A 26,797-nucleotide genomic window follows, 5' to 3' on the forward strand; every position below is an offset into this window, starting at 1 on the left:
GGTGAAGCAGTGAGGGTCAGTCACTCATTTCCGTCCTCACAAGCACTCGGCCTCTTGTGAACACGTGTGTAAAAAGGCCTTCATTCTGAAGATCAAGGTCTAAAATAACACATCCAGCCGCCCCCCAACGGGGTTCATCGCTGGGGGGGGGGGAAATTGTGAACATTTCTGACGCCACTGAAACTTTACGAGTAAATCAGTGTCATCTCTTTCTCTTCAGCACATTGATGCCATTGATGTGGTAAAAGTTCCTTTTGGATGAAAATACAACCGTGAAGAGGCTCTAAATCCGCTGGTCCACTTCATGACTCCTTTCCCCCTCAATCGATACGCGCTGACGTTTCACCTGAATTGGCCCTCAAAGCTTCTCGTGTCGTCGTCTTCGGTTGAATAAGGATGTGAAGCTGCGTGGAAATGAAAGAACACGCCCCCCGCGCCCCCCCCCCCCCCCCCGTTACACGTTACTTTGCTCATTTTATTTAACCTGTGAAAGGATTGGTGGCATCAGATCGCTTCCCACATGGTCCGGACGGCGGCACGAGTTGGCTCCTCCCACTGGACAGCGCAGCGTGGGAGACGGTGAACGAGAGGTCGGGGGTTTGGACCTCGACCCACAGAGCTCCGACAGACTGATGCTTTTTCGACGCCCGAAATGATTTAGAAAGAAGAGGCACAAAAGAGTCCAGATTGCTTCACAACACTCGATGGACGATGAGACTTTATTCACAAATTACACCAACAGAACAAAACATCTCTTTTTGGTACAGAGTCAACGCAGCAGAGCTGAAGAGGAAGGTCGTGTGTTTGCATCCTGCAGCACGTTGATGAAAAACGCGGTGGATTCCAACAGCGGCGTTTGCTAAAGGTCGTCTGGAGGTCACATGAATGAAAGGCGCCATGCACTAGTAGTAATCTAGTAAAACTAGTAATAGTAACTCAGTCATGTTGGTTATTCTAGTTAGTTTGTTAACATCAAACGAGGGTTTAATGGGTCGCATTTAAAATGTAGTTTGAGCTATGAGCTGATTTTCCAAAAGGCATCTTGAGCCGTTTGATGTGTTTTTCTCAGTTCATTTGTGAGTTCTCTTTAATGCGTAGAAACGTGTCTCCAGGCCCCAGGGGATTATGGGTAATTATGGGCAGCTTTTTGCAACTCGTGTTTGGGAAACCAAGGAAAACGGAGTGATCTGGTGTTTGAAAGGTCACCGCCAGCGTCCCACAGGCTACTTGGACAGTGAAGACTGATCCCATCACTGGGGGGTCTCCCCCCCACCCCCCCTCCACAGAGCAGGACTACCATCCGTGAAGGGTTTGCATGTTCATTCGTTCTCATGCAGTCTATTATTCGAATTGACTACTTGGTTCAGACTCATTTATTTTTGGTGGTAATTTGGAGGAAAAACTGATTAGAAAAATATCATTTTTTTATGAATGGAAATAAATGTGCAGTGAGGAACACAGAAGGAGGATTGTGACATAAAGGAACAATAATCTTTACTGCACAAAGATGCTTTTGGGAGAAACCGACTACTTTAGAAGCTCAGCTACGGCCCCCCCGATGAAGGACAGTCAGAAGGAGGCTGTCCTCCACCCTCCAGGCTGCTTCTACTTGCATCATGACGTCTCACATTGAAAATATATACGTTACTTCACCTCACGTCAGGGACGAGATAGAAATAGAGAGAACGCGTCAGATGTTGGAGTCACTGACACGGACGTGATGATCCAACAGAAAATAGCATCAATACACTGAAGGTTCCAGGTCGTTACGATAGAAGGTCCATCTGTGAACGAGGCCGGTTCACTAAGGTGGACGGGAGGAGGAAGCGAGAGGGGATGAAGGGAGGGGCAAAGGAGGAAGGGCGGGAGGGGTTTATAGAGGAGAAGCAACCAGGGGACAGGAGAAGTGAAGAGGTGAGGAGACCAAGGGAATAACGAAGGAGACAGGAGGGAGGGAGAGAGGAGACGGAAACAAGGAAGTGAGCGGAGGCGCTGAGGAGGAGGAGGAACATCACAAAGGACGGCCTTCTAAATCAGACAGAGGAGGAGGAGGAGGAGGAAGAGGAGGAGGAGGAAGCGAGGCGCTGCTTCCTACTGAGGGAGAGCTTTCAGAATGGCGTTGACTTCCTCCGCCACGGCCGTCAGTGCAAACTCAAACTGGTCCTGCAGGAGGATGGAGAGGAGAGAGGAGAGAGGAGGAGAGGAGGGGAGAGGAGAGAGGAGAGAGGAGGAGAGGAGGGGAGAGGAGAGAGGAGAGGAGGGGAGAGAGGAGAGAGGAGAGGAGAGAGGAGAGGAGAGGAGAGGAGAGGAGAGGAGGAGGGGGAGAGGAGAGGAGAGGAGAGGAGAGGAGAGGAGGAGGGGGAGAGGGAGAGGAGAGGAGGAGGGGGAGAGGAGAGGAGGAGGGGGAGAGGAGAGGAGAGGAGGAGGGGGAGAGGAGAGGAGAGGAGGAGGGGGAGAGGAGAGGAGGTGAAACACACAAAAATCTCTGTGAACATTGCAGTGATTATTTCTTTTTAACGTGACTCCACCAAACCTTTATTTTGAAATATTTAGCAGTCACGACGGCAGGAAAACGAACCCTGAGGCCACGGGACGAATCAATGTGTGACGCAGTTAGCTGAGGATTCATGGTTTCATAAAGGCCGGATCGATGCCACACACACACTCACACACACAAGGTTCCAGACAGAAGAATGAGGCTTTAAGCTGAAACGTGTCGTTAACTTTTCGCTTCAAACACCGAGGAACCAAGAAAGAATCTGTTGAACTTTATTTCCATTTCAAACCCGTTTAAGACGAGGAGGACTTCTGATGGGGAGACACGATTATCCCAGATTATGAGATCCTGGACCCATTCAGCAGGACGGACGGGTCATGGACCTTTTATTGTTGTTCAAATGAGTTGTGCGTGTGTGTGTGTGTCTGTGTGTGTGTGTGTGTTACCTTGGTCCGGACCATTCCAGGCCTCTGATCCCGGAGGTGCTCCAGAGTCGCTGCGATATCAATCTCCTTGGCGCCTGTCACACACACACACACACACACACACACACACACACACACACACACACACACACACACACACACACACACACACACACACACACACACACACACACACGCACACACACACACACAGAGAGAAACACACACACATTTGACACAAGACGTCTTGTCAATTGAGTTCAAATCGTCGTAACGAAAGTCCGGATAACATCTGTCAACCGCTGCTTTCATACCCCCCCCCCCCCACACACACACACACACACACTGCAGGAGGTATTGATAATAAAGATAAAACCATTCTACTTAAAGATTACTTTTATTCATTATAATAACTCTAATAATTATTAAATTAAAGCAATAACAGAATAATGATGAAAGTGCAACATTAATGGAGCTTTATTTAAATCTTCATGGGGATTTTATTTCTACGTCATAAGGACATAAAGACAGAAGGAGAAATGGATGTTGAAGTGGGGGGGGGGGGGGCGCGGGGGGGGTCACAATAAAACAATAGAAAGAAAAAAAGACGTTTAATTTGTTGTCTGTCTTCCTCTGAAAGGAAACAAAAACGCACAAGAATCCTGTGGCTTCTTTGTCGTGGTGACACATACTAACGATTCTCTCTCTGCGCTGTGGGGGCCGGGAGTAAATGGGGGGGGGGGGGGGGGCTCATTCACACCATCTTCAATTATTTCGTTTTTGGTCCTTTTAGAACACAAAAGACAGAAAGGCTGCAACAAGCTACTCACTGCTTTCGTTTGGGGGGGGTATGGGGGGGGGGCATGGGGGGGGGGGGTCTTTAACAAGCCGAGGGCCATTGTCCCAGTTCTGATAAAACTCAAAAGAGACGGTATTAAAAGAAAAAAAGAATCTTTCCCCCTTTGCAAAACTTAGGAAGAAAGAAGGAGGAATGGTGGAAAAACTCCCTCCTCTGTAAAGGTGGAGGTCGAGGAGGAGGGCTGAGTGGGAGGGGGGGGGGCTACAGAAGAAAAGAGGAGGAAGGCAAGAGAAAGACGGAGCCCTTGAGGAGGCCGAGGTGGACCTGAAAAGCCCAGAAAAGAAGCCGAGGTGGTGAAAAGCTCTCGATGGGCTCATTCCATTCTGTGGGGGGGGGGGGGGGGGGGGATAAAACGTGAGAACTACACCTCCTGGAAACACCGGGAAAGATCTGAGGGGGGGGGGGGGGGGGCGCTGACATGCAGACAAAAAGCTCCATCCATCGGGTGGAGCAGCGCTGAGGAGATTTGATGAAGCTGAGAACAACTGAACTATGAGGACTGAACGGAGCTACAGGGTGAAGTACATTATCTACCCCCCCCCCTCAGCCCCCCCTCTGCCCCCCTCCCCCAGAGCAGATTGAATAGGTTTCTGTTGCCTAAAATAAATGACACATCATGACTTTAACATTTCTTGCAGAGACAGTGTGAGGAAATCCTGGTGAATCGAGGGCATCAGGGTTTGTTTTATGTCATATCATTTCTATCTCATTACATATTATATATGAAGTTGGGGTGGGGGGGGGGGGGCGTTGCCATGGTAACGCCTCCCCACACAAGGCTCACAGAAAGGAAAGGTGGCACCCACCTTTGGCCATCTTGTTGAGCACCATGTCGATCAGGATGTAGGTCCCACTTCTTCCTGCTCCGTCACTGCTCGGGGAGGAGGGGGGGGGGGGGGAGGGGGGGGGGGCACAATGGAGGAGAGAGAAAGAAGAATTAATAATAACGTTTTCACTGGAGACCTGTTCTGTGGATCCTGTAAATGTAAATGTTGGACACTTTGTGTTGCTCCTCAGGGAACATGCACTGAGACCCCCCCACAAAGACCACAAAGACGTTAAGCACGTCTATTTCAAGGGGGACAAAATACTTCAAAGGCAAAAATAATTATGGAACAGGAGCAGATTTTTATTTTGGTCGGAAATTAACATCAGAATAAAAACCTGTTTTTTATTTCTTATTTAAGACGTTTGTTCATCTATTCTAAAAATAAAAAATCTTTCTGAATGCGTTAAATCTTATTGGGGGGGGGGGATATCATGAGGACTGTCACACCCATAAACCCTTTCACAATAAAAGCCCCATTCGCAGACTAGCATTTCGGATTTTGTCTTTAAAATAATGAAAAGAAATCGATCGCACACACAAGCGGCGTCTTCGCCTCCTTTAAACGACGTTTTGTGTCCCAGATTCATTTCAAGAGTAGAAAATTGATGTCTGCACACCGACCATCTCTATTTCATGGGCAAAGTGTGTGTGTGTGTGTGTGTGTTCCTGAATATTTCATTTTTACTTGGTTATTTTCAGCTTTACATTCTGACACACACCCACTCAGTGTGTGTCTGTGTGTGATGGTTCTATTCCAGCTACTAAAGGTCTCACTACGCTGCTCCTCATCAAGGATGAACACAGTTTCGTCATGTCATGTGACCTATAATGATGCTTTTGCATCAGTGTTGTGTTGTTAAAGTTGTTTTTGTGTTACGAGATGTTTCTGTGGCACTTTTTATTTTCTGTTCCGTACCAATTTGATTCGTCTCAGGGGTCTGAACTTGTTTGGTGGTGGAAAATGTGATGGTTGTGTAGTCGTGTAGTTGTGTGGTTGTGTGGTCGTGTGGTTGGGTGGTTGTGTAGTTGTGTAGTTGTGTAGCTGTGTAGTTGTGTAGTCGTATGGTCGTGTAGTTGTGTGGTTGTGTAGTTGTGTGGTCGTGTGGTTGGGTGGTTGTGTAGTTGTGTAGCTGTGTAGTTGTGTAGTCGTATGGCCGAGTAGTTGTGTGGTTGTGTAGTCGTGTAGTCGTGTAGTTGTGTAGTTGTGTGGTTGTGTAGCTGTGTGGTTGTGTAGTTGTGTAGCTGTGTAGCTGTGTGGTTGTGTAGTCGTGTGGTTGTGTAGTCGTGTGGTTGTGTGGTTGTGTAGTCGTGTAGCTGTGTGGTTGTGTGGTTGTGTAGTCGTGTAGTTGTGTAGTTGTGTAGCTGTGTGGTTGTGTAGTCGTGTAGTCGTGTAGTTGTGTAGCTGTGTAGCTGTGTGGTTGTGTAGTCGTGTGGTTGTGTAGCTGTGTGGTTGTGTGGTTGTGTAGTCGTGTGGTTGTGTAGCTGTGTGGTTGTGTGGTTGTGTAGTCGTGTGGTTGTGTAGATGTGTAGTCGTGTGGTTGTGTGGTTGTGTAGCTGTGTGGTTGTGTAGTCGTGTAGTTGTGTAGTCGTGTAGTCGTATGGTTGTGTAGTCGTATGGTCGTGTAGTTGTGTGGTTGTGTAGCTGTGTGGTTGTGTAGTCGTGTGGTTGTGTGGTTGTGTGGTTGTGTAGTCGTGTGGTTGTGTGGTTGTGTAGTCGTGTAGTTGTGTAGTCGTATGGTTGTGTAGTCGTATGGTCGTGTAGTTGTGTGGTTGTGTAGCTGTGTGGTTGTGTAGTCGTGTGGTTGTGTGGTTGTGTAGCTGTGTGGTTGTGTAGTCGTGTGGTTGTGTAGTCGTGTAGTTGTGTAGTCGTGTAGTCGTATGGTTGTGTAGTCGTATGGTCGTGTAGTTGTGTGGTTGTGTAGCTGTGTGGTTGTGTAGCTGTGTGGTTGTGTAGTCGTGTAGTTGTGTAGTCGTGTAGTCGTATGGTTGTGTAGTCGTATGGTCGTGTAGTTGTGTGGTTGTGTAGCTGTGTGGTTGTGTAGTCGTGTGGTTGTGTGGTTGTGTGGTTGTGTAGTCGTGTGGTTGTGTGGTTGTGTAGTCGTGTAGTTGTGTAGTCGTATGGTTGTGTAGTCGTATGGTCGTGTAGTTGTGTGGTTGTGTAGCTGTGTGGTTGTGTAGTCGTGTGGTTGTGTGGTTGTGTAGCTGTGTGGTTGTGTAGTCGTGTGGTTGTGTAGTCGTGTAGTTGTGTAGTCGTGTAGTCGTATGGTTGTGTAGTCGTATGGTCGTGTAGTTGTGTGGTTGTGTAGCTGTGTGGTTGTGTAGTCGTGTGGTTGTGTGGTTGTGTGGTTGTGTAGTCGTGTGGTTGTGTGGTTGTGTAGTCGTGTAGTTGTGTAGTCGTATGGTTGTGTAGTCGTATGGTCGTGTAGTTGTGTGGTTGTGTAGCTGTGTGGTTGTGTAGTCGTGTGGTTGTGTGGTTGTGTAGCTGTGTGGTTGTGTAGTCGTGTAGTTGTGTAGTCGTGTAGTCGTATGGTTGTGTAGTCGTATGGTCATGTAGTTGTGTGGTTGTGTAGCTGTGTGGTTGTGTAGTCGTGTGGTTGTGTGGTTGTGTGGTTGTGTAGTCGTGTGGTTGTGTGGTTGTGTAGTCGTGTAGTTGTGTAGTCGTGTAGTCGTATGGTTGTGTAGTCGTATGGTCGTGTAGTTGTGTGGTTGTGTAGCTGTGTGGTTGTGTAGTCGTGTGGTTGTGTGGTTGTGTGGTTGTGTAGTCGTGTGGTTGTGTGGTTGTGTAGTCGTGTAGTTGTGTAGTCGTATGGTTGTGTAGTCGTATGGTCGTGTAGTTGTGTGGTTGTGTAGCTGTGTAGTTGTGTGGTTGTGTAGCTGTGTAGTTGTGTGGTTGTGTAGTCGTGTGGTTGTGTGGTTGTGTGGTTGTGTAGCTGTGTGGTTGTGTAGTTGTGTAGCTGTGTAGCTGTGTGGTTGTGTAGTCGTGTGGTTGTGTGGTTGTGTAGCTGTGTGGTTGTGTAGGCGGCACCGTACTCGCCTGCAGTGGACTATGATGGGACACGAGCGGCCCCGGTAGCACTTGTTAACTTTTCTGTAAAAAACACAGAACAGAGGAGAAAAAAGCTCAGTGATGACATCACACACACAGACACACACATTGGCATTAACTCCATATTGCATCATATCTTACACACATATGAAATAGACAGAAATGTTCTTTGGGAATCAAAGGAAGTTGGTGACACAGTTCAGCTGAATGACTATTAATTCATTATTACAGTTATGATAATAACTTAATAACGTGATAATGTAACAAAGTAACGAGAACCAAAGAGGCTCAACAGACGCGGCATGAATTATAAAAAATAAAGGTTTAGAATGGTTACATTGATATTGTTTTGTTTGTATTGTTTGGGCTCACAGCGGTTTTTATAAAGCTGCGTATTATTATTAACTTCTTCTTCTTCTGATGGAAACAACCGGCTTCCACAACGCCAAAGTGACCTTTTGACCTGGACGCCAACGACACAAAGTCGTCCTCTGAGGGATGAAACCATCCCGTCGCCGCATGTTAAAACTTCACAGCAGACGAGATGGCGTCACGTCTTCCTGCCTCGAGTCACGCGTCCCTTTTCGGACGCATCGTCCATCCAAACGCATCCAACCCAACCGATGTGCATCCATTCATTTATTAACAATGATGTGAAATATGTTGGGATATTTCCCCATTTTTTTCCTCGAGCCCTCGTTTAGTCGCCACTAAATGTATTCGTTACTAAATGAGGACGATCCACTACAACAATCAGAATCAATAGAATAAGAACTGTGCATGTAAAGCTGCACCCACGCTCAGAGCTCGCTGCAGACAATTAAAAAGGGGCGTTACCATGGAAACAGCTGATGGAAAAATGCGCCCCCCCCCAAAAAAAGACAGCAAGAGACAGACATAAGGAGAGAAAAGAGAGACATTGATAAATGGAGATGAAGAAGAGTCACATCAATCATATTGAGTCTAATCTCACGGTGTGTGTGTCTGGTTTAAAAGAAGGTGGAGTCTATGAGAAGGTGGAGTCTATGAGAAGGTGGGGTTTATGAGAAGGTGGAGTCTATGAGAAGGTGGAGTTAATGAGAAGGTGGAGTTTATGAGAAGGTGGAGTTTATGAGAAGGTGGAGTTTATGAGAAGGTGGAGTTAATGAGAAGGTAGAGTTTATGAGAAGGTGGAGTCTATGAGAAGGTGGAGTTTATGAGAAGGTGGAGTCTATGAGAAGGTGGAGTTAATGAGAAGGTGGAGTTTATGAGAAGGTGGAGTCTATGAGAAGGTGGAGTTTATGAGAAGGTGGGGTTTATGAGAAGGTGGAGTTAATGAGAAGGTGGGGTTTATGAGAAGGTGGAGTTAATGAGAAGGTGGAGTTTATGAGAAGGTGGAGTTAATGAGAAGGTGGAGTCTATGAGAAGGTGGAGTTAATGAGAAGGTGGAGTCTATGAGAAGGTAGAGTTAATGAGAAGGTAGAGTTTATGAGAAGGTGGAGTCTATGAGAAGGTGGAGTTTATGAGAAGGTGGAGTCTATGAGAAGGTGGAGTTTATGAGAAGGTGGGGTTTATGAGAAGGTGGAGTTTATGAGAAGGTGGGGTTTATGAGAAGGTGGAGTTAATGAGACGGTGAAGTTTATGAGAAGGTGGAGTTAATGAGAAGGTGGAGTCTATGAGAAGGTGGAGTTAATGAGAAGGTAGAGTTTATGAGAAGGTGGAGTTTATGAGAAGGTGGAGTCTATGAGAAGGTGGAGTTTATGAGAAGGTGGGGTTTATGAGAAGGTGGAGTTAATGAGAAGGTGGGGTTTATGAGAAGGTGGAGTTAATGAGAAGGTGGAGTTTATGAGAAGGTAGAGTTAATGAGAAGGTGGAGTTTATGAGAAGGTGGAGTCTATGAGAAGGTGGAGTTTATGAGAAGGTGGAGATCATGAGAAGGTGGGGTTTATGAGAAGGTGGGGTTTATGAGAAGGTGTAGTTTATGAGAAGGTGGAGTCTATGAGAAGCGTTCAGCGGTTGGTGGACTAAGTGTATTCAGATCTGCAGAGAGAAGGTCCCAGGAGTCAGGAGTCATGAAGAAGGACAGATAGAAGGACAGGAAAGACAGAGGAAGAGACAGCGGGGGGGGGGGGGGACAAAAGCCAGAGACAAAGGGAGGCGTTGTGAGAGAGAAGAAGGGGTGAGTCAAGCAACCATGAGCAAGCACAAGGGTCATCTCAGGTCACTGGTCACAGCGAGAGGAAGGAGAGCAGAAGAAAGGGAGAAGGGAGGATGAGGGGGGGGGGGTATAAGGGTGGAACGAGGGGGTTGGGGGGGGGGGGCTGGTTGCAGAGTCGCAGTCTCCAATGATCACTTTTGTGACTATGCAACTGGGCTCATATTACTAGCTGCAACATCACAAAAATGACACTGGCAACCGCTCATTAGCCGGTAAAACAGGGAGGGGGGAGAAGGGGGGGGGGGGTGGTGGAGCGTAGAGGGGGGGGGGCAATGCTGCAGCTCAGTGAGTTGTAAGTGAGGTTAAAATATGTTAATTAAACATGCCAACATCAGCACAATGCAGGCGTCTTCATACCCCTGATGTGGGAGTGGGGCGGGGGGGAGGGGGGGAGGTAATAAAAAAATATCCCCCCTTTTCATTGTTTTCTGACCCCTCTGCCCTGTGAGCGTCGGCAATATCTCCCAACCGACGCCATTATGTGGAAGCCCCCCCCCCCCCCCCCCCTCACACCCCCTGCAGCGATAGGTGAGATATTAAGAGTGAGAGCGTGTGGTTCTGGCTTTTATTCAACAAAAAGGAGGGGGGTCAGGGGGGGGGGGGGGCTTCCACAAAATGGTCAATTGAGTAAATCAAGAGGTCAAAAGGGGGAAGGATCAGAACTCTGCACCCCCAAACTGCTGGGGATGTTTGACGGGGGGGGGGCACAAGCTCCGGGAGAAGTGAGAGCTTTGAAGTCCATGCGGTGACCAGGAGACCTTCTGAGGGACCTAGAGACAGTCCCTTCGCTGTGGGGGGGGGGGGGGAGGACAGAGAGTCTTTTTGTGTCTTCCTGCTCGAGGACTCCTTTCAGAATAAGAGCGGGGCTTTTAGTTCATGTGAGAAACCAGACTTTTCCTTTGAAAACACAAAGTGTCTTTTCTTTGTTCTCCTCTTTCAGAAAGCCTTCAGTGCCAGTAAAGAGCAGTCAGCTGATCTCAAGCCCCCCCCCTCTCTCCTGAGTCCCGGGGGGCTTCGAGATGGCGGGGGGGGGGGGGGGGCGGTCCCTACCTGCGGAAGTCGAGCAGCGTGCGGCTGGTCTCGGGGGGGCTCTGGTTGAGCCACGTCAGGAAGTGGAACTGAGTGACGGTCCGCGTCTCGTTGGTCTGCATGTTCTTCAGGTAGAAGCTCCGGACCAGGAAGTCGTCGCACCAGATGTGTTCGGACACCAGGTTCACCTGCAAAGGGGGGGAGGGGGGGTGCATGTGGGGGGTGGGGGGGTGGGGGGAAGCCACGTGGACCCTCATCACCTGGACGTACGCGTGAAACATGGGCTCACCCTTTGACCCCCCCCCCCTACCTCGTAGATGTGGTACAGGTTGGAGCCCTCGTCGGGCCAGTAGTGGTAGCACTGCTTCACCCCGCCCTCCACCAGGGGGGTCAGCATGACGATGACCACGCAGCCGTTCTCCCACACCATCTGCACACAGAGCGCCGCCCACGTCAGGACCGATGCCCCCCCTCGACTAAACAAGCCCGCCGCAGCACACATCGATAGTAGCACACTGTAGTACTATTTAGAATAGTGTAGTACTATTTATGATGGTATAGCATAGTACTATTAGTACTATTCAGTATGTAATATGCAGGACTATTTAGTGTGTCTCTTGAGGGTCATTTGGCTCGATCAGCGGCCGTTAATGGACGCCATAAAACAACAGTGGCGCGATGACATCATCAAGATGGCCGCGCTGGAGGCCCCTCGAGCTCCCTGATTGGTCGCAGGCATCCAAAGATGTGACTGTGCACTTTCTTCTTCTGGTGTTAATTTGCTTCAGCTGACGGGTTAAAATGTTGTTTGTCTCTTTTATAAGATGTGACGGCGTAAATGACCTCGTTGTCACTTTAGGTCTTTTCCCTAAAAAATAATATCAAACTAACAAATGAAGCTTCAAAGCTTTAAACTATGAAGAAGTTCTGAAGTATTAAAGGTATCAAGTGTAGCTGGAGGTGTTACTATTGTAGGCACACACACACACACACACACACACACACACACACACACACACACACACGCCCTTCTCACTGCACATACAAACAGGCCAGAATGAGTCATTGATCCACCTCTCAATCAAACCCCATTCCACATCTGGGTCAGTGTTGTCCCACAATGTGTCCCACTGTGGACTGGTGTGTGTGTGTGTGTGTGTGTGTGTCTTTACCTGCCAGAAATCGGCCACAGTGGAGGGCAGCGGGCCCTGAGTGGCGATGTAGGCCGGGTTCCGGGGGTCGTGGTCCATCTGAGAGGAGACGAGATCATGTGACGACTGTTAAACCATTTTAGAGGAATTAAAAATAAGGTTCAAGTAGTAAGTTTATCCCTAAAAGGAGGTTGTGTTACTTTGATTATTGCAATGCAACGTTTCAGTCGTTTCAGTCGTTTTCATCTGGGTGGATGTTGCAGAGCGGCGCCACGGGAGACGGACGTGAGGTGAATTTGCGAGGGAAGTGAGTGACACGCCTGCCTATTACCATGCAAATTGTAGCCTAAATGTAATAATTGGGGGGGACCAATTTAGCTGGAAGCAATCACAGAGCCAAGATGGATGATTTCTGGGGCTTTTCCTGCTCACTAAATTGTCTTTAATGGTCCTCTGTTCGCGTTTCTGGATGCCAAACAATGAGCGCGCTCCCAACGACTTTAAAATGCTGCGACTCGGGGAGAAAAGAAGGTCACATGGCACCGAGGAGCCCTCATCAAAACCTCCACAGACGGACACTACGTTGTGGTGAAGAAACATCTGACGGTCTTCAGAGGGCCCAGAGTGCGTCCCATGTGACCTCAATCAGTTATGTCCAAAGAGGACGCTGCTTGTAAGGCGCCTCCTTCAGTAAAGACACCTCATTGGTCAACTGAGTATGCATGTACAGATCTATGTATGTATGTACAGATCTATGTATTTATGCATGTATGCATCTATGTAGACATGTATGTCAAAGTGAATCTTTTATTTGGGATGTCTTAATTAAATGTAGATAGGAGGTCTGAGATTGAATAGGACACAGATATGAGTTTAGGATTTATTTCTGTATTAAAGATATGGGTTTTATTCTTGTAGATGTACTAATACATGATCTCCATACCTGTGTATGTATAACATCCGCACTACATATACAGTGTAGCATAGTAGTAGTAATAGGCCTGATATTTATCAGAGAAGAACTTCATAATTGAGGATTCTAAAGGCCACGCTGCTCAAGAGGTCCAGATAAGTCTCTTCAACAATCAACGTGTAAATGACCACCGACACCAATGAAATTACAAAATGTCTCTCTCGACCTGGGAAATAGAGATTTATCGACCTTGAAGGGATTTGAGACAAAGAACAAAATGGTCTCTAGGAATTTAAAAGAAGGAGCAGAAAGGACGGAGAAGGAGAAACAAAGGGAGATGAATCGAGAAGGAAGAAAAAGAGAAGAACAAACCACCCGGAGGTGGACGTGCAGAAGAGAACGAGGACAAGGCGGGACAGACACACACGTCTCTGCGTCTTCTCTTCAATCTCCGAGGAGAAGCTTCCTGACATCTCAAGGTGCCTCCACACTGAAGCGTCTGCATTAACGACATCAGACGTGTGGCTTCCTCTCCGACACGCCCCCCCCCACCCGCCTTAATTAGGCCCAAAGATGGCGGCTGTGACAAAAGCAATTATCCTCCATCGTCTTCTCGCCACGTGCGTGTCTGACACCTCAGTGACACACTCGCACACTGCTAGAACAACACAACACAGCATTTAGATGAAATAAATACACAAAGAGGACTAGTTTTGCAGTTGATTTAATTCAAACTAAATACGTCTAAAGTTGAATTGAGACGTTGTAATGAGACGCTTTTAGTTTGAAGGGACAGAACACTGTTTCCTACTCTTTTGCCTCCTTCTTCGGGGACCCGTTTAAATCATTAGTCAAAAGAAGTCGATTCACCCGTCAATAAGAGCTGAGAAGCTGATTTAAAGTCACTGCAGTCGGTACGAGTCGTGCATCACAATGAGTGTGTGTGAGTGATTGAGTGTGTGCGTGATTGAGTGCTACCTGAGTGATTGATTATGTCCCACGTGTGTGTGTGTGTGTGTGTGTGTGTCTGTGTGTGTGTGTCTGTGTGTGTGTGTGTGTGTGTGTGCGCGCCAGAGGGGAAAGTGGGTGATTGATTTTGTTTGTGAGTAACTTTGTGAAACTGACTCTTCACGAGGGGATGACGACACGTCCCAACGAGGGAGGGGGGGGGTCCATCATTTCAGTTCAGGACCACCTGAATCTTTTCTCTGGACGCCACCACATCGAAAGCTCGGGCCAATCAGACGCAGACGCATCAGCGAAGCTCCTAGTGGGGGGGGGGGGTCTGGTTCGCAACCCCCTCGAGGCGCGGAGGTTATCGGTTGCCTAGTAACAGCATTTAGTCAACCGAATATGAACACGATCAGCTCTTCCCCTTCGATGTAGTTCTGGCCCAGCTGCCCCCCCCCCCCAGGTCAAAAGGAGCCTGCTGGCTCCCCCCCCAGCTGCTGCTCTCAGGGAGAATGTCCGATGCAGAAGGTTCAGAAGGACCAAAGTGTCCACTTCAGGTGATTCATACGATGCACAGGCGGCTTCTGGCTGATTAAAGGACGTCTCTCCATCCCGTCTTTTTTCCCCTCTTATTAGAATTAGCATGACCCAAGGTCACAAACTCTTGCCCCCCCCCCCACAATCCCCCACCCATCCATTTTTAAGTTGTTTTTTTTTTTTGCGTGTCCACGCCGCGGTGCAGAGAGCCGGCCGGCGGGGGGGCGGGGGGGGAGGAGCCGTGTTTAGAATGCGGAGGAGGTACTCACGATGGGGCTGGCGTTGATGTAATCAGAGCCGGCCTGGCTGCTCTCCACCTTCAGGCTGATTCGGGAGTGATCATCTGGAACACAAACGCCGGCGGTGAGCTTCGTCTCATCAGCTGATCCACTTTCCACAAGGCGGCGAATCACCAGCAGGCGCCTGTTCTGGTGATCTCAGGATGTCTTGTTAAGAATTCATCAACTGATCCTCGACTGTCTGGAAGGCAAACCTCTACCGCCGCGTGCTCTTTGGCGAGGCCTTCAGGTCAAAGCAGCATCAACCGTGTCTTCCACAGAGAGCCACACCTCTCTGAGGGCGCATCTTAGGTCGGAATTTTTATTTCATCATTTTCATTTTTTTTTTTTCATAATTGATTAAATAGCCCTTTGTAGGAAATCTTCCACCAGCCGCCACAGGGATGAAGTACAGATTATACTAATTATAGAAAATAAGTGTTTTCTTTGGATTGTCGAATAGATGATAGATGATTGTGTCCGCTAGCGTTAGCGCTTGGTAGCATGGAACAACGCGTCTTCTGTCCAGAGGAGGAAATCACCATTTGTGTGGCACAGAATTGCGTCGTAAAAGCATGAGTCATAGCGTTTTGGGACCAACGTGTGTAAAATGACGCTCCATCAATCTTTCAATCACTTTCAACAGAAAGAAGTGAGTTTAAAGGAAGTGAGACACAATCAGGTTTGACCGGGCAGAGTGTCGTTTAGCTGATAGTGTCACTGCACACCCAGCTGTTCACTGGTGGTCCTCAGTGGACACATTTCCACTCAGGAGCCCAGCTCTCAGGTCCACGCTGACGGTGGCAAAAGAGTTTTAAATCATTTTCGGGCGAAGCCAGCGGTGCTTCAAATAGGAAGCCCAATTTATTCCTGACAAACTGCTTTCCCTGCCGACAACCTGGGTTTCATAAAGCCCAGGCGGTGCAGAGAACCCAATAGCACCTTTTTTTTTTGTTTTTTTTAGACTGGGCCATTTCCACAAAGGCTTAGAAATTTGAATCATTGATGAGGTCGGTACGGAGAGAGCTTTAATAGAAAACTCATTTAAAAGCCTTCTGCTCGCCGCATCTGCTGCAGGTTCCCGATAATAGAGGAACACACGAGGCGTGGTGGAGACACGCTGCCGTGTTTACACGTTGAAAGGCCGTGTTTTGGGTCCACTCACCAAATTAGGGGTTGTTTTGCCTCCCATGAATAGAAGGGAGAAATGAATGTCTCTCCTTTCCTACACATGCCTTTCTCTTGAGATGAATAGAGGCGACTCCTCTGCTCCCATAGACGTCTATGAGGAAATGACTATACTTCTGTGTAGTGACCAGCAGGGGGCGACTCCTCTGCTCCCATAGACGTCTATGAGGAAATGACTCTACTTCTGTGTAGTGACCAGCAGGGGGCGACTCCTCTGCTCCCATAGACGTCTATGAGGAAATGACTCTACTTCTGTGTAGTGACCAGCAGGGGGCGACTCCTCTGCTCCCATAGACGTCTATGAGGAAATGACTCTACTTCTGTGTAGTGACCAGCAGGGGGCGACTCCTCTGCTCCCATAGACGTCTATGAGGAAATGACTCTACTTCTCTCTTGATTTATTCCCTCAGTAAACATTGTAAACATGAGTTTATGGTCTCAATCTCTAGTTTCAAGTCTTCTTCAATGCAGCATGATGTTCATTTAGTAAATTAAGGGCGGGGCTTACTGTGATTGACAGAGAGCCTCATTCCTCTGCTGTTTAAAATAGTAACTTCCGTCCAAGGTCAAAACGCCAAACTGGAGGTTTCAAAACGGCGGCCCACAAACCAAAGGGTGGTGTCCCCGAGACTACGTCCTCTTATATAAATGTTTTTTTTTGTTACGAACATGCAAATAATAGAAATAGCAGATTTGATTACATGCTGAACTTCATATTGCTTTAAATCGAGGAATTAAAAGCACATTGATCTACAGGCCTGTTCATCACAGAGCAAATCGTCCAATTTAGGTTTTTTTAATATTCTTAAACGTTAATACTTGGATGGAAACGCTGGTTATTCTACGCTCGAGTTGTTCTTTGAATCCAAACATGACACTTGAAGGCCACTGCTGCCCTTTTTGTGCTGATTATCCACTTCCTTTTGGAATGATCAGTACCATCTAAATGCTAATGTGGACTAATAGAGGAGGGAGGTCATAGCTCACAGGCCACCACGCCAGCCGAGCGGTTCTTCTTGGCGTTTCCGTCCCTCAGGCCGACGGTGCTGGCGTTGGGCTCGGCCTGGTAGGCCCCTAGCGCCTCCCACTCCTTCTCCAGGCGGTCCTTGTTCTTCATGTGGTCCTCCATGTAGGTCTGAGGGAGAGGAGAGACAGAAGAAAAGGACACAGACGTGATGGCGGTTGGGTCTTAGAGCAGCGAAGGTGTGGATCCTGCGTGATGGACGAGCGGAGCCAAGGAGCCGAGGTGCTGCTTTAAATGGCTCCGGCGATGATTTACGATGGCGGGGACAAATGGGGCCGATCCCAAAAACCCAATTAGCTAAAAAAGAAACGGCCTAATGGCCTTGCACTGAGACGAGAGGACTTGGTTCAAAAGTGAACAGTGGAAGCTGGTGGAGATGTTGGAGAAGTTGGTGTGTGTGTGTGTGTGTGTGTGTGTGTGAACTAATCAAACTGGTTTGATGAATATTAGTTTCTTCCTTGCTCAATGTAGTGACCTCATTCAAACGGTGCTATATACATATTTACCTTTATTATTCTCCTCATATGAGGCCCTAATGTTAGAGGAGACTCCCGTAAAGAGTGTTTCTTAATCATTAATTAACTTGAATTCATTAACTTCCATATGATGAATATTTAAACATTTTTAGAGTGAAACAAATGTATGACAAAAAGGACACACACACACACACACACACCTACACACACACACAAAAGAGCCTTTCAATGTTTTAGTTTCAGCTCCATTACATTTTTCTCCAGAGCAGAAATGATGTAACCGGACGCCGCGAGCTGCAACCTGCCAGCACACACACACACACACACACACACACACACACACACACACACACACACACACACACACACACAGACGCACACAGCAGCGCACACACACACACACACACACAGCGTTGCATACACAAAACAGAGTCCGCCCACACACACACGCACTAAAATGACACACAAAAGGCTCACACACACACTGTTCATACAGAAATACACAGAACACAAAATACAAAAATACACAGAGACACACGACGAGCACACACTGAAATACAGACACACACATGAAGCTTTATAACCTGCAAACATTTGTATTCAGAGATACACACTTACACACACACACCACTGCCCCACACTAAGTGCCCCCCCCCCCCTCTAATGCCATAGTAATGGAGTTTTGTGACTGTGTAAAGGGATTACTGCAATCCAATCAGGAGGTGCTGAGATCACCATGTGTCCACCAAACACTGAATAATCCCCTTACTGTGTGTAGGGGGGGGGGCACGGGGGGGGCGTGGGGGGGTTTACAGCTGCCAAAGGTCCTCGACAAAAAAACCCTTTCTTACTCAGCCATTGTGTCTCCGACACAACATCACTGAGCACCTGTAGGAAGCCGGGGGGGGGGGGGGGGGGTGACGTGATGCATCAGCCATTTTGGATCGATGAAAGGGGGGAAGTGAGGGCGGGGCCCCCAGCAGAGAAGTGCCCCCACATCCATGAACAGGAAACACCAGTAGTTTGCATCATATGGAGATAATAAATAAATATAACTCCCTAGAAGCCCCGCCCCCCCCCCTGAAGGACCCAGTAACAACACATCTGCACTATCCAAAGCCAGCCTTCACATTTCTTCATTATTGAAACGTGTGATCGATCATCAGCGATCGATCTGCATCCACCGCCATCTACAGATGTTTGACCTCCAGCTGTGACTGGTCCTGCTGCTCCACCACTAAACTCCCAGTGCGGCTAATCTCCCCAGAGCCAAAAGACACCATGATGTGCTTCATGTAGAGTCGACTAATCCTCTTAAGACAAAAGCCAGAGAGGATGCGGGGGGTGGGGGAGGGGGGGGGACACACACCAAGTAATACATTAACTCAGATAAGATTGTGAAAGCTGTTTCTCCTCAAATTAAAATCTGCAGGACGGTGACGACGTGGAGTTCGCTCGGGGTTCAACGAGAGGTGGGTCATTTTTCTTTATTCGGGGGGGGTCGGCGGGGGCGCTGCCGCTCATCAGTTACTCCTTCCTGTTTTATTAATCGCTCCCGCACGCCGCAGGGCGGCAGGTGAAATATTTGCTTTTCCGCGGCGTCTTATTTCCTGATGGATTTGGTCTCCTGCTGTGACGAGGTCCCTGGTGTCTGAGCCCCCTCCACCCCCCCCCCCCCCCATGAAACTAAGCTCGGCCTCAAGCTGACATGGAGATGTGAATCTGACATGACCTTCTGAGTATTAATATGTTTCATAGAGCTGAACTGTAAGACTTGGGGGAACAGTGCAACGCAACAAGGAGTGAAAGGAGAAAAATATGGATGCTACAAAATGTAATGGAATAAATAAATGGTGCAATAAAGAAACCGAAAAGGTTGTAAAAGGAAGATGATTAGCACACTGTGCAGAAAATGAGCAACAAGATGCAAAAAAACGAATGAATGAAAGACGGAGGAGGCCAATGCACCAAGATGTCTATTAAAGAGGACGGCTGGTGGGCGTTAAAAGACATCAAACGTTACCAGATCGGCACACATGGAAACCTCATAACTCCAATCCTAGTTCCTGTTAACCAGAACCCAGAACCCAGAACCCAGCGCACTTATTGTGAAAAATACAATTGCGTAACTTTGCGTCAGATGTGGGAGGACGAAGCTGAAGTACGTGTGAGTGTGTGTGTGAGTGTGTGAGTGTGTGTGTGTTTGTGAGAGTGTGTGGAGCTGTCCAAGGTGCTGAAACACTCACAGCTCTGTGTGTGTGTAACTGGATCACAGCTCTCTTCCTTCACAACTTCTACAACTCAGAAAATGATGATACAAAATTAAAAAAACACACACAACTCTGCCAGCTAAGAGGTTCACGGCTGCCTCGCATTAAGTGAGAATCACACATTATCACTTTCTGCGCTGATGAGCGCCGTGTGGCCGACACGCCGCCGTCTCCCCCCCCCCCCGCGCGGGGGGCCCGGAGCGGATAACTTCCTGTACAGTTCCATCACATCGAATGACTCGCCTCTTTTTGTTATTTGGACCATCATCACTCATCCATCCGGGTCTCACCGGACGCCCTCCCCTCCCCACAGCCTTCACACGTGGGCCACCGCACACCAGCAGCCCTTTCTCTGCCTCCTCCCAAAGACTAAACGCGCCACCCCCCCCCTCCCCCCCTACCAAAACTCAGCATCGCGTACGGCGCCCTTCAGGAGGAGCGCTTGATGGCGTTGCGTGTGAAACAACAGAAGCGGCCTCTCTCCCCCGAACACAGAGTCTCAGGGGTGATTAGTGTCTACGTTCCCATTGAACACATCAAAAACAGCCCACATCTCGCCGGCAGCTTTCACAATGCATGGGGGGGGGGGGGGGGGGGGGCGTGGAGGTGGAGGTGGGTGGGGGTTGGGATGAGGAGGTGGGGGCTGGTTTGAAGGGAATAGCTTTATGTCGCAATTAAGGCGTCACAACCGAGGTTCAGCGGAAAGATTTCCTTCGGCGTGGTGGGAAGTGGTGCGGTGGAATGGTGGGGGCGTAGAGAGAGAGAGAGAGAGAGAGAGGGGGGGGGGGGGGGGAGAGGGAGAGCTCCACTCTCTCTGGAGGCTAAGTGCTTGTGAGGAGATGTGACGGTTTGGATGAAAAAAAGGGAAAATAAAAGAGGAAAGTCTCTCGTCGCTGTTTGGAGAGACGGGCGACCGACCTCGAGGGTAATTAAAAAAGAATATTAGAGTGTTCATGTGATCATTGGATCTGTAATTATACTTCCTACATAATCTGTATCTTGTAAAGCACTCGTCATTTAGTTTCCGTGCATAATCTCAGTTGGGGATTAAGGCGCTGTGGTGTTTTTTCTGTTCTTTGGCAGAGAGCAACGTTCTAAATCAACGCGTTTATCACAAGGGCTGCTGCATCCATCTCGTAGTTCGTAGTTGGGGGGGGGGGGACTCACCAGGATCATGTGGCCGGTGGAGATGTCCATGTGGGAGTGGGCGGGCTCCTCGCTCCAGGAGGAGATGCTGCTCCTCGCCGACGGGCTCACGGCCGGACCGCCGTCGCTGAACTGAGACGAGACGCTGTTGATGCGCGAGGACATCGGCTCCGGGCGCTCGGACGGAGGTTTGACCGCCATGCGCTGCCGGCACAGCTCCTGTGGGGGGAAAGGAAGGAGGGAGAGGGGGGGGGGGCAGGTGAGCTGCTGATACGAGTATGAGACGTTCCCAGGAGACGGATTGCGAGGACGTCAACGCAGAAACAAAGAGACGAATCCTGAAGGAGACCCAGAGAACGCTGCCACGGACGAGCAAATCTTCATCTGGACTACATTAATGAATAAAGACTGTCAGCAACACCGTGAGGAATACCTCGGGTCATCAATCAATCAATACCCAACCAGCCAATGACAATCAACTATTTGAAATGCGGCGACTGTGACCCTCACGCTGTAAAACGTGTCATGGTGATGTTTTAGATCACTAAAGTTCTCCCTTTAGACAGTTCAAAACGTCTCTGTGGGTTTCAGGGGGGAGGAGCTTGTTGGGGGAGGGGCTTCCAGCGGTGGTCATGGTGACCGGACATTTTTGGGATGTTTAGCTTTGGCCTCCATGAAGTGGCCTGTCCCTTTTTTTCTTGCTTTACCGTCGTCAGCTATTCAGGAAAAACCCAATCAGCACAAAGCAGTGCATTGTGGGTGTTTTTGTCTGTTCATATTTCAACAAGCCCACACTGTCAATTACCGCCCAGAGAGCCAATTAGAGGACCAAAAGTCCTGCTTCCACACAAACAGCCATCTTCATCATTATGGGCTGGATGAGGGCCGTTTATAGCTTCAACCACCCACCCCCCCCCACCCCCAACCCCCGGTGACAAAGTGGGCGGGACCCAAAGAGACCAACCATCGTCTGATAGGTGCCTACCACAGGTTTTGCTTTGTCTTGAATTATTTTAATTTATTTTGTCAAAAGTCATTGTCTGAAAAGTACTCATTGTTGTACAAGTACAATAGTATATAATAGCTCCGCCTCCTTCCCAAAAGTACACATTCAGGTACAATCAGCTCCAGTCTTCTTCACTCATTGCACAACTATTTAATTTAATTATTTAAGACGTTGGTGGCATCTATTTAAGTGCATCGAATGAATTAAATGTTCATGAAATATACAACTTTAAATCAATTTAAAGCTTGATTAAGGATAAAAGTGGACTTGCTTTCACTGATTGCATTTGATTTGGTTTTAATAAATAACATTTTGACAGATTTCAAAATAAAATGTCAAAAGTAGATTTGACTTTAATTTGACTGGATGCCGAAACCAGATTCAGGGTTAAATGTTGGATGGAAGATGGAAGCGTTCACATGAATTATGTCGGTACGTTTAATACCAGCCTCAAGTATTCATCTGCTCCTGAGACAGTTGGAACAATCCAGAGGAGACTTTGAGATGAATCATTGTGGATGAGAGAATGAAAACACCTTGATCAGAGGTGGGCGGTATGGGAAATGTGTGAAGATGATGTTATCAAATCTGTGAAGGTCCTTAAGATTAAATTAAGAGCGATAACGTGGGTGGCTGGGGGGGGGGAATTAAGAAAATGTTAATGGGGTTCTTGAAAAAAACGGCACATTTTAGAGTTTAATGAAAATATCTCGGTGCAAGTGACGATATCTTTAAATGGGAAAATATTCTATAGGAAAAGATGAAAGTTTGAATCAACGTCTCCTCAGTCCGTGTCGGCCAATCACGCGGCAGCAGGACCAGTTTGATTGGACGGGAGTCAAAGGAGGCGAGGACGCTGCGGGGGGGGGGGGGGGGGGGTCAGAGTGAGTGTGTGTGAGTGTGTGTTTGACAGCCAGCGTGAAGGTGGACGCAGTGGAAATGTCTGTCAGTTGGCCTGGGAATTTGAATGAGCGTTTTCCAATTAGTGTTTTATGGCAAATCTCGGAGGCAAGTTACTGTGAAGATAAGTGAGGAAAAAGACAATATTTTGAGTAAACCCGGGGGGGGGGGACACACACCTTTCAGAAACAGTGTCTCCCTCCACATCTGCTTTGTTCATTTTGTTTTAACGTTTCCATCTTCTTCCCCACCGGCAGAAAACGAGGCCTCTGACGCAGCAGAGCCGCTTCCCGGAGTTAGGACCCCCGGGGAGGGGGGGGGGGGGTGGCAGGGCAGAACATGTAAGCACTTGGGGGACGGGCGGGGCTCGTTCTAAAATCAATGCTCACAGGGCCGCTCTTACTTAAAAACACGGCGTGGAAAAGGTCAGGGAGAGACGGATAAAACCCCACAAATCTAATTCCAGGCTCAAAAAGCCACTTAATATTGGATTCTGTAAATTAAATTTCACACCAGCTATTTGGGCCAAAAGGACAATTACAGCAGACCGGGACCGAGGATGGGAATGTCTTTGGGCGTTGGGGGGGGGGGGGGGGGGGGGGGACCTGTTGGATTGTCGCTATCGCTTCATATGTCAAAAAACGAATTATATCTGCACAGCGCAGTGCATCAATCCAGCATTAAAGCTGCTGATGGGGTAATATCCTCTATAACAGTAGAGGGCTACTTTCATTTAACCCCCCCACAGTTAGCGAGTCGAGAAATGCTGTATGTGACTTTATAATAAAGCATCATCCAAAAAGAGAGGAGACTTCCATGAATTCCATTTAAAACAGTGACAAGTTTGATTTTTCTGAAACAAATCGTCTGAGAAGATGATTGACTGAATAGAATACAATTGGCACTGACTGTCAATCAGCATTAAGCCCCGCCCTAAAGCAACCTCTGATTTATGGTCTGTTTGACTCTAAATGGACCATCATTCACTAAATGAACATCATGCTGCATTGAAGAAGACTTGAAACTAGAGACTGAGACCATAAACTCATGTTTACAACGTTTACTGAGGGAATAAATCAAGAGAGAAGTAGAGTCATTTCCTCATAGACTTCTATGGGAGCAGAGGAGTCGCCCCCTACTGGTCACTACACAGAAGTAGAGTCATTTCCTCATAGACGTCTATGGGAGCAGAGGAGTCGCCCCCTGCTGGTCACTACACAGAAGTAGAGTCATTTCCTCATAGACGTCTATGGGAGCAGAGGAGTCGCCCCCTACTGGTCACTACACAGAAGTAGAGTCATTTCCTCATAGACGTCTATGGGAGCAGAGGAGTCGCCCCCTGCTGGTCACTACACAGAAGTAGAGTCATTTCCTCATAGACGTCTATGGGAGCAGAGGAGTCGCCCCCTACTGGTCACTACACAGAAGTAGAGTCATTTCCTCATAGACGTCTATGGGAGCAGAGGAGTCGCCCCCTGCTGGTCACTACACAGAAGTAGAGTCATTTCCTCATAGACGTCTATGGGAGCAGAGGAGTCGCCCCCTGCTGGTCACTACACAGAAGTAGAGTCATTTCCTCATAGACGTCTATGGGAGCAGAGGAGTCGCCCCCTGCTGGTCACTACACAGAAGTAGAGTCATTTCCTCATAGACGTCTATGGGATCAGAGGAGTCGCCCCCTGGTGACCATTAAGCAGAATGCAAGTAAAGGTGCTTATTATTTACTAAATTTTTCAGAAAACGAGAGGTTGCCGCCTCCCTAAACTTTACCACTATTTTCAGCGTCTTTCATTAGAAGTTTTGGTTTAAAAATGTCCAACATTCACCTCCACCCTTCCATATGCCGCCCTTCCTACCTGGTAGGTGGCGGTGGCATCGCCGCCGGCGTCCGTCCCCAGGTTGGTGAGCTTCTCCTTGAGCTTGTGGTGGGAGCGGTGGCGGAGGCAGTAGACCACGGTGGAGGCCAGCAGCACCCCCACGATGCACAGGATGGAGACCACGGTGAGCACCAGGAACTTGGTGGACTCGGCCTGGCTGTACTTGGTGGGGATCTGCTTGATCTGGCTCCCCTGTGGGGAGGGGAGAAAGAAAAAGGAGGTCAGTGACGTGTACATCACTTGGTTCTTTTTTGGACTTTTTAAAATGAGCTCTGTTCCCAACATGATGATTGTAGGCCCCCCCCCCCCCCCCCCCTCGAACCCCCCCGCCCCCCATCGATGGTGGACACAGAGATTAGGCGCGGTAAGTTAATGGGAAGGAGGTTTTGAAAGAGGTCGGGGAAGAGGGTGGCAGAGTGCTAAGGGGGGGGGGCCTTGTCAAATCCCTTCAGCCTTCTTGCCCTGTCAGCACAGAGAAGAACCCTGTTCTGTGGGGGGGGGGCGCACACACACAAATTGTCATGGAATTCTTGTGAGGTTTTTAGGGAGTTCGCCCCCCCCCCCCCCCCCCCCACTATGATTTCATTCATTGCACACTCCACATTCAGCACCTGATAAAGAGCGACCTCAGAAGGACCCACAGGGGGGGGGGGGCGCTCTGAGCCATACTGTAAGAGCTGGCCGAATTGTAACGTGACGGCGTCCGGGGGGGGGGGGGGGGGGGTCGCTGTGGAGAACGTTCTTATTTAAAAACGGGTGAGAAATCGGACCGGACAGGACCGGACGTGTCAAAGCTTCATGTGGGAGGGACGTGTCAACGAGGCACTTTGTGTGTTTAATGCGTCTCTCTTGATGTAAAAGATGGCGGCAGGAAGAAGCGTCATAAACAAGGGGGGGGGGGGGGGGGGCATTAATAAAACATTACTGCTGATTCCACACGCTGCACCGTAATCAGCTTCTGCAAAAATGCACATATATTTCTCTCACACCGCGGAACATTCGTCATTCTGACCCCCCCTGAGTCATCTCTGGGTATTTTGTCAAATTAAGTTTCCTGGGGAGGGGTCGCTTCTTACTGGGTACCAGTAATGGCCCATAATTCAGGGCGCTAACTGTAACAGCTCCGTCACCTTCCACACGGCAGATGCCGGCGTTTCCAAAAAGCCTCGTGTGCAGACACACACACATACGACCCCCCCCCCCGACCCCCCCTCCTCAGGTCTCTTTATCATAGCTGCCTCGCAAGTCTTTCTATTGATTCAAACACATGTAGCCTGACCCCACCTGCTTAATCAAGTTTGGTAGCAGTAGAGTGGGTGGAGGTGGGTGTGAGCGGGCGAGAGAGAGAGACTCTGTGGGGGGTACGGGCGGAAGGGGGGGGGGGGGGCAGGGGGGGGGGTATATGTCTTGTTAGATGCGGCAGTGAAAAAACGAGGCTAGAATAAATGTGCCGAGTACGTCAGATGTTCGGGAGGCGGGACCTTCGCACACGGGAGCCAATCCACGTCGCTGGTTTCATCTCGACACTCCTTTTTTTTCCCGGACCGGTCAGCTGACCTGCCGCCCGAGGCCTCCCCCTGACCTCCCCCCCCCGTCACATTATTGGTTAATATGGGAGTAATCCTTCTGACTTTTGTATTGATTTTTTTTTGGGGGGGGGGTCTAAGAGACAGCACAGACAGCAAAACAGAAACAGCAAACCAGACTTCCATCATATGGCTCAGATGATTACTTCATGATGGAGGGGGGAGTGAGAAAAATATAGTCTCCCCCGGAGGGAAGAGGGGAGAAGCAGAGAGTTCCTTTCATGCCCCCCCCCTCCCCCCCACCACCCCCCCATTGTCCATCTGCCCCATGCACAGGCGGCTTGACGTACAGTGAGAGGAAAGAAGAGGCATTAACATACGACACGCTGCGCAGATATCAGACACCCTCCTCGAGACAGGCCACTTTCAACGGGGGGGGGGGGGGGGGGGGGGGAATCAACGTGTCGTAACACAACATATTTACACTCTTTAGAAAATGGTTTATTCCTTTTTTTATTTAATCCAGATTTCCCGTTAAAAAAAGACTGGGCCGCGCTGGGTGTGACCTCGTAGGCCGCATTCTAGTACGCGTACTCATAATAATATGAGTACTCATAATAATATGCGTACTCATAATAATATGCGTACTCATAATAATATGCGTACTTATAA

General features: G+C 48.7%; 1 protein-coding gene across 2 annotated transcripts in view; it reads right to left on the minus strand.

Moving 5' to 3' along the window:
- Positions 1 to 700: 700 nt before the first annotated feature.
- LOC119209007 (receptor-type tyrosine-protein phosphatase N2-like) overlaps positions 701 to 26,797 on the minus strand; it is a 74,878-nt gene continuing 48,781 nt past the window's right edge. For both annotated transcript variants that reach the window (XM_062557603.1, XM_037457911.2), the window contains 11 exons: positions 24,579 to 24,791; positions 20,838 to 21,035; positions 16,888 to 17,035; positions 14,704 to 14,777; positions 12,055 to 12,132; positions 11,193 to 11,312; positions 10,904 to 11,070; positions 7,645 to 7,698; positions 4,588 to 4,652; positions 2,944 to 3,017; positions 701 to 2,163 (listed from right to left, as the gene is read on the minus strand). In XM_062557603.1, coding sequence (XP_062413587.1) covers positions 2,092 to 2,163; positions 2,944 to 3,017; positions 4,588 to 4,652; positions 7,645 to 7,698; positions 10,904 to 11,070; positions 11,193 to 11,312; positions 12,055 to 12,132; positions 14,704 to 14,777; positions 16,888 to 17,035; positions 20,838 to 21,035; positions 24,579 to 24,791 — 1,263 coding nt within the window. In that variant the 3' untranslated portion in view covers positions 701 to 2,091. The remainder of the gene's footprint in view (positions 2,164 to 2,943; positions 3,018 to 4,587; positions 4,653 to 7,644; positions 7,699 to 10,903; positions 11,071 to 11,192; positions 11,313 to 12,054; positions 12,133 to 14,703; positions 14,778 to 16,887; positions 17,036 to 20,837; positions 21,036 to 24,578; positions 24,792 to 26,797) is intronic.

Source organism: Pungitius pungitius, chromosome 15, assembly GCF_949316345.1.
Source record: "Pungitius pungitius chromosome 15, fPunPun2.1, whole genome shotgun sequence".
Classification (NCBI taxonomy): domain Eukaryota; kingdom Metazoa; phylum Chordata; class Actinopteri; order Perciformes; family Gasterosteidae; genus Pungitius; species Pungitius pungitius.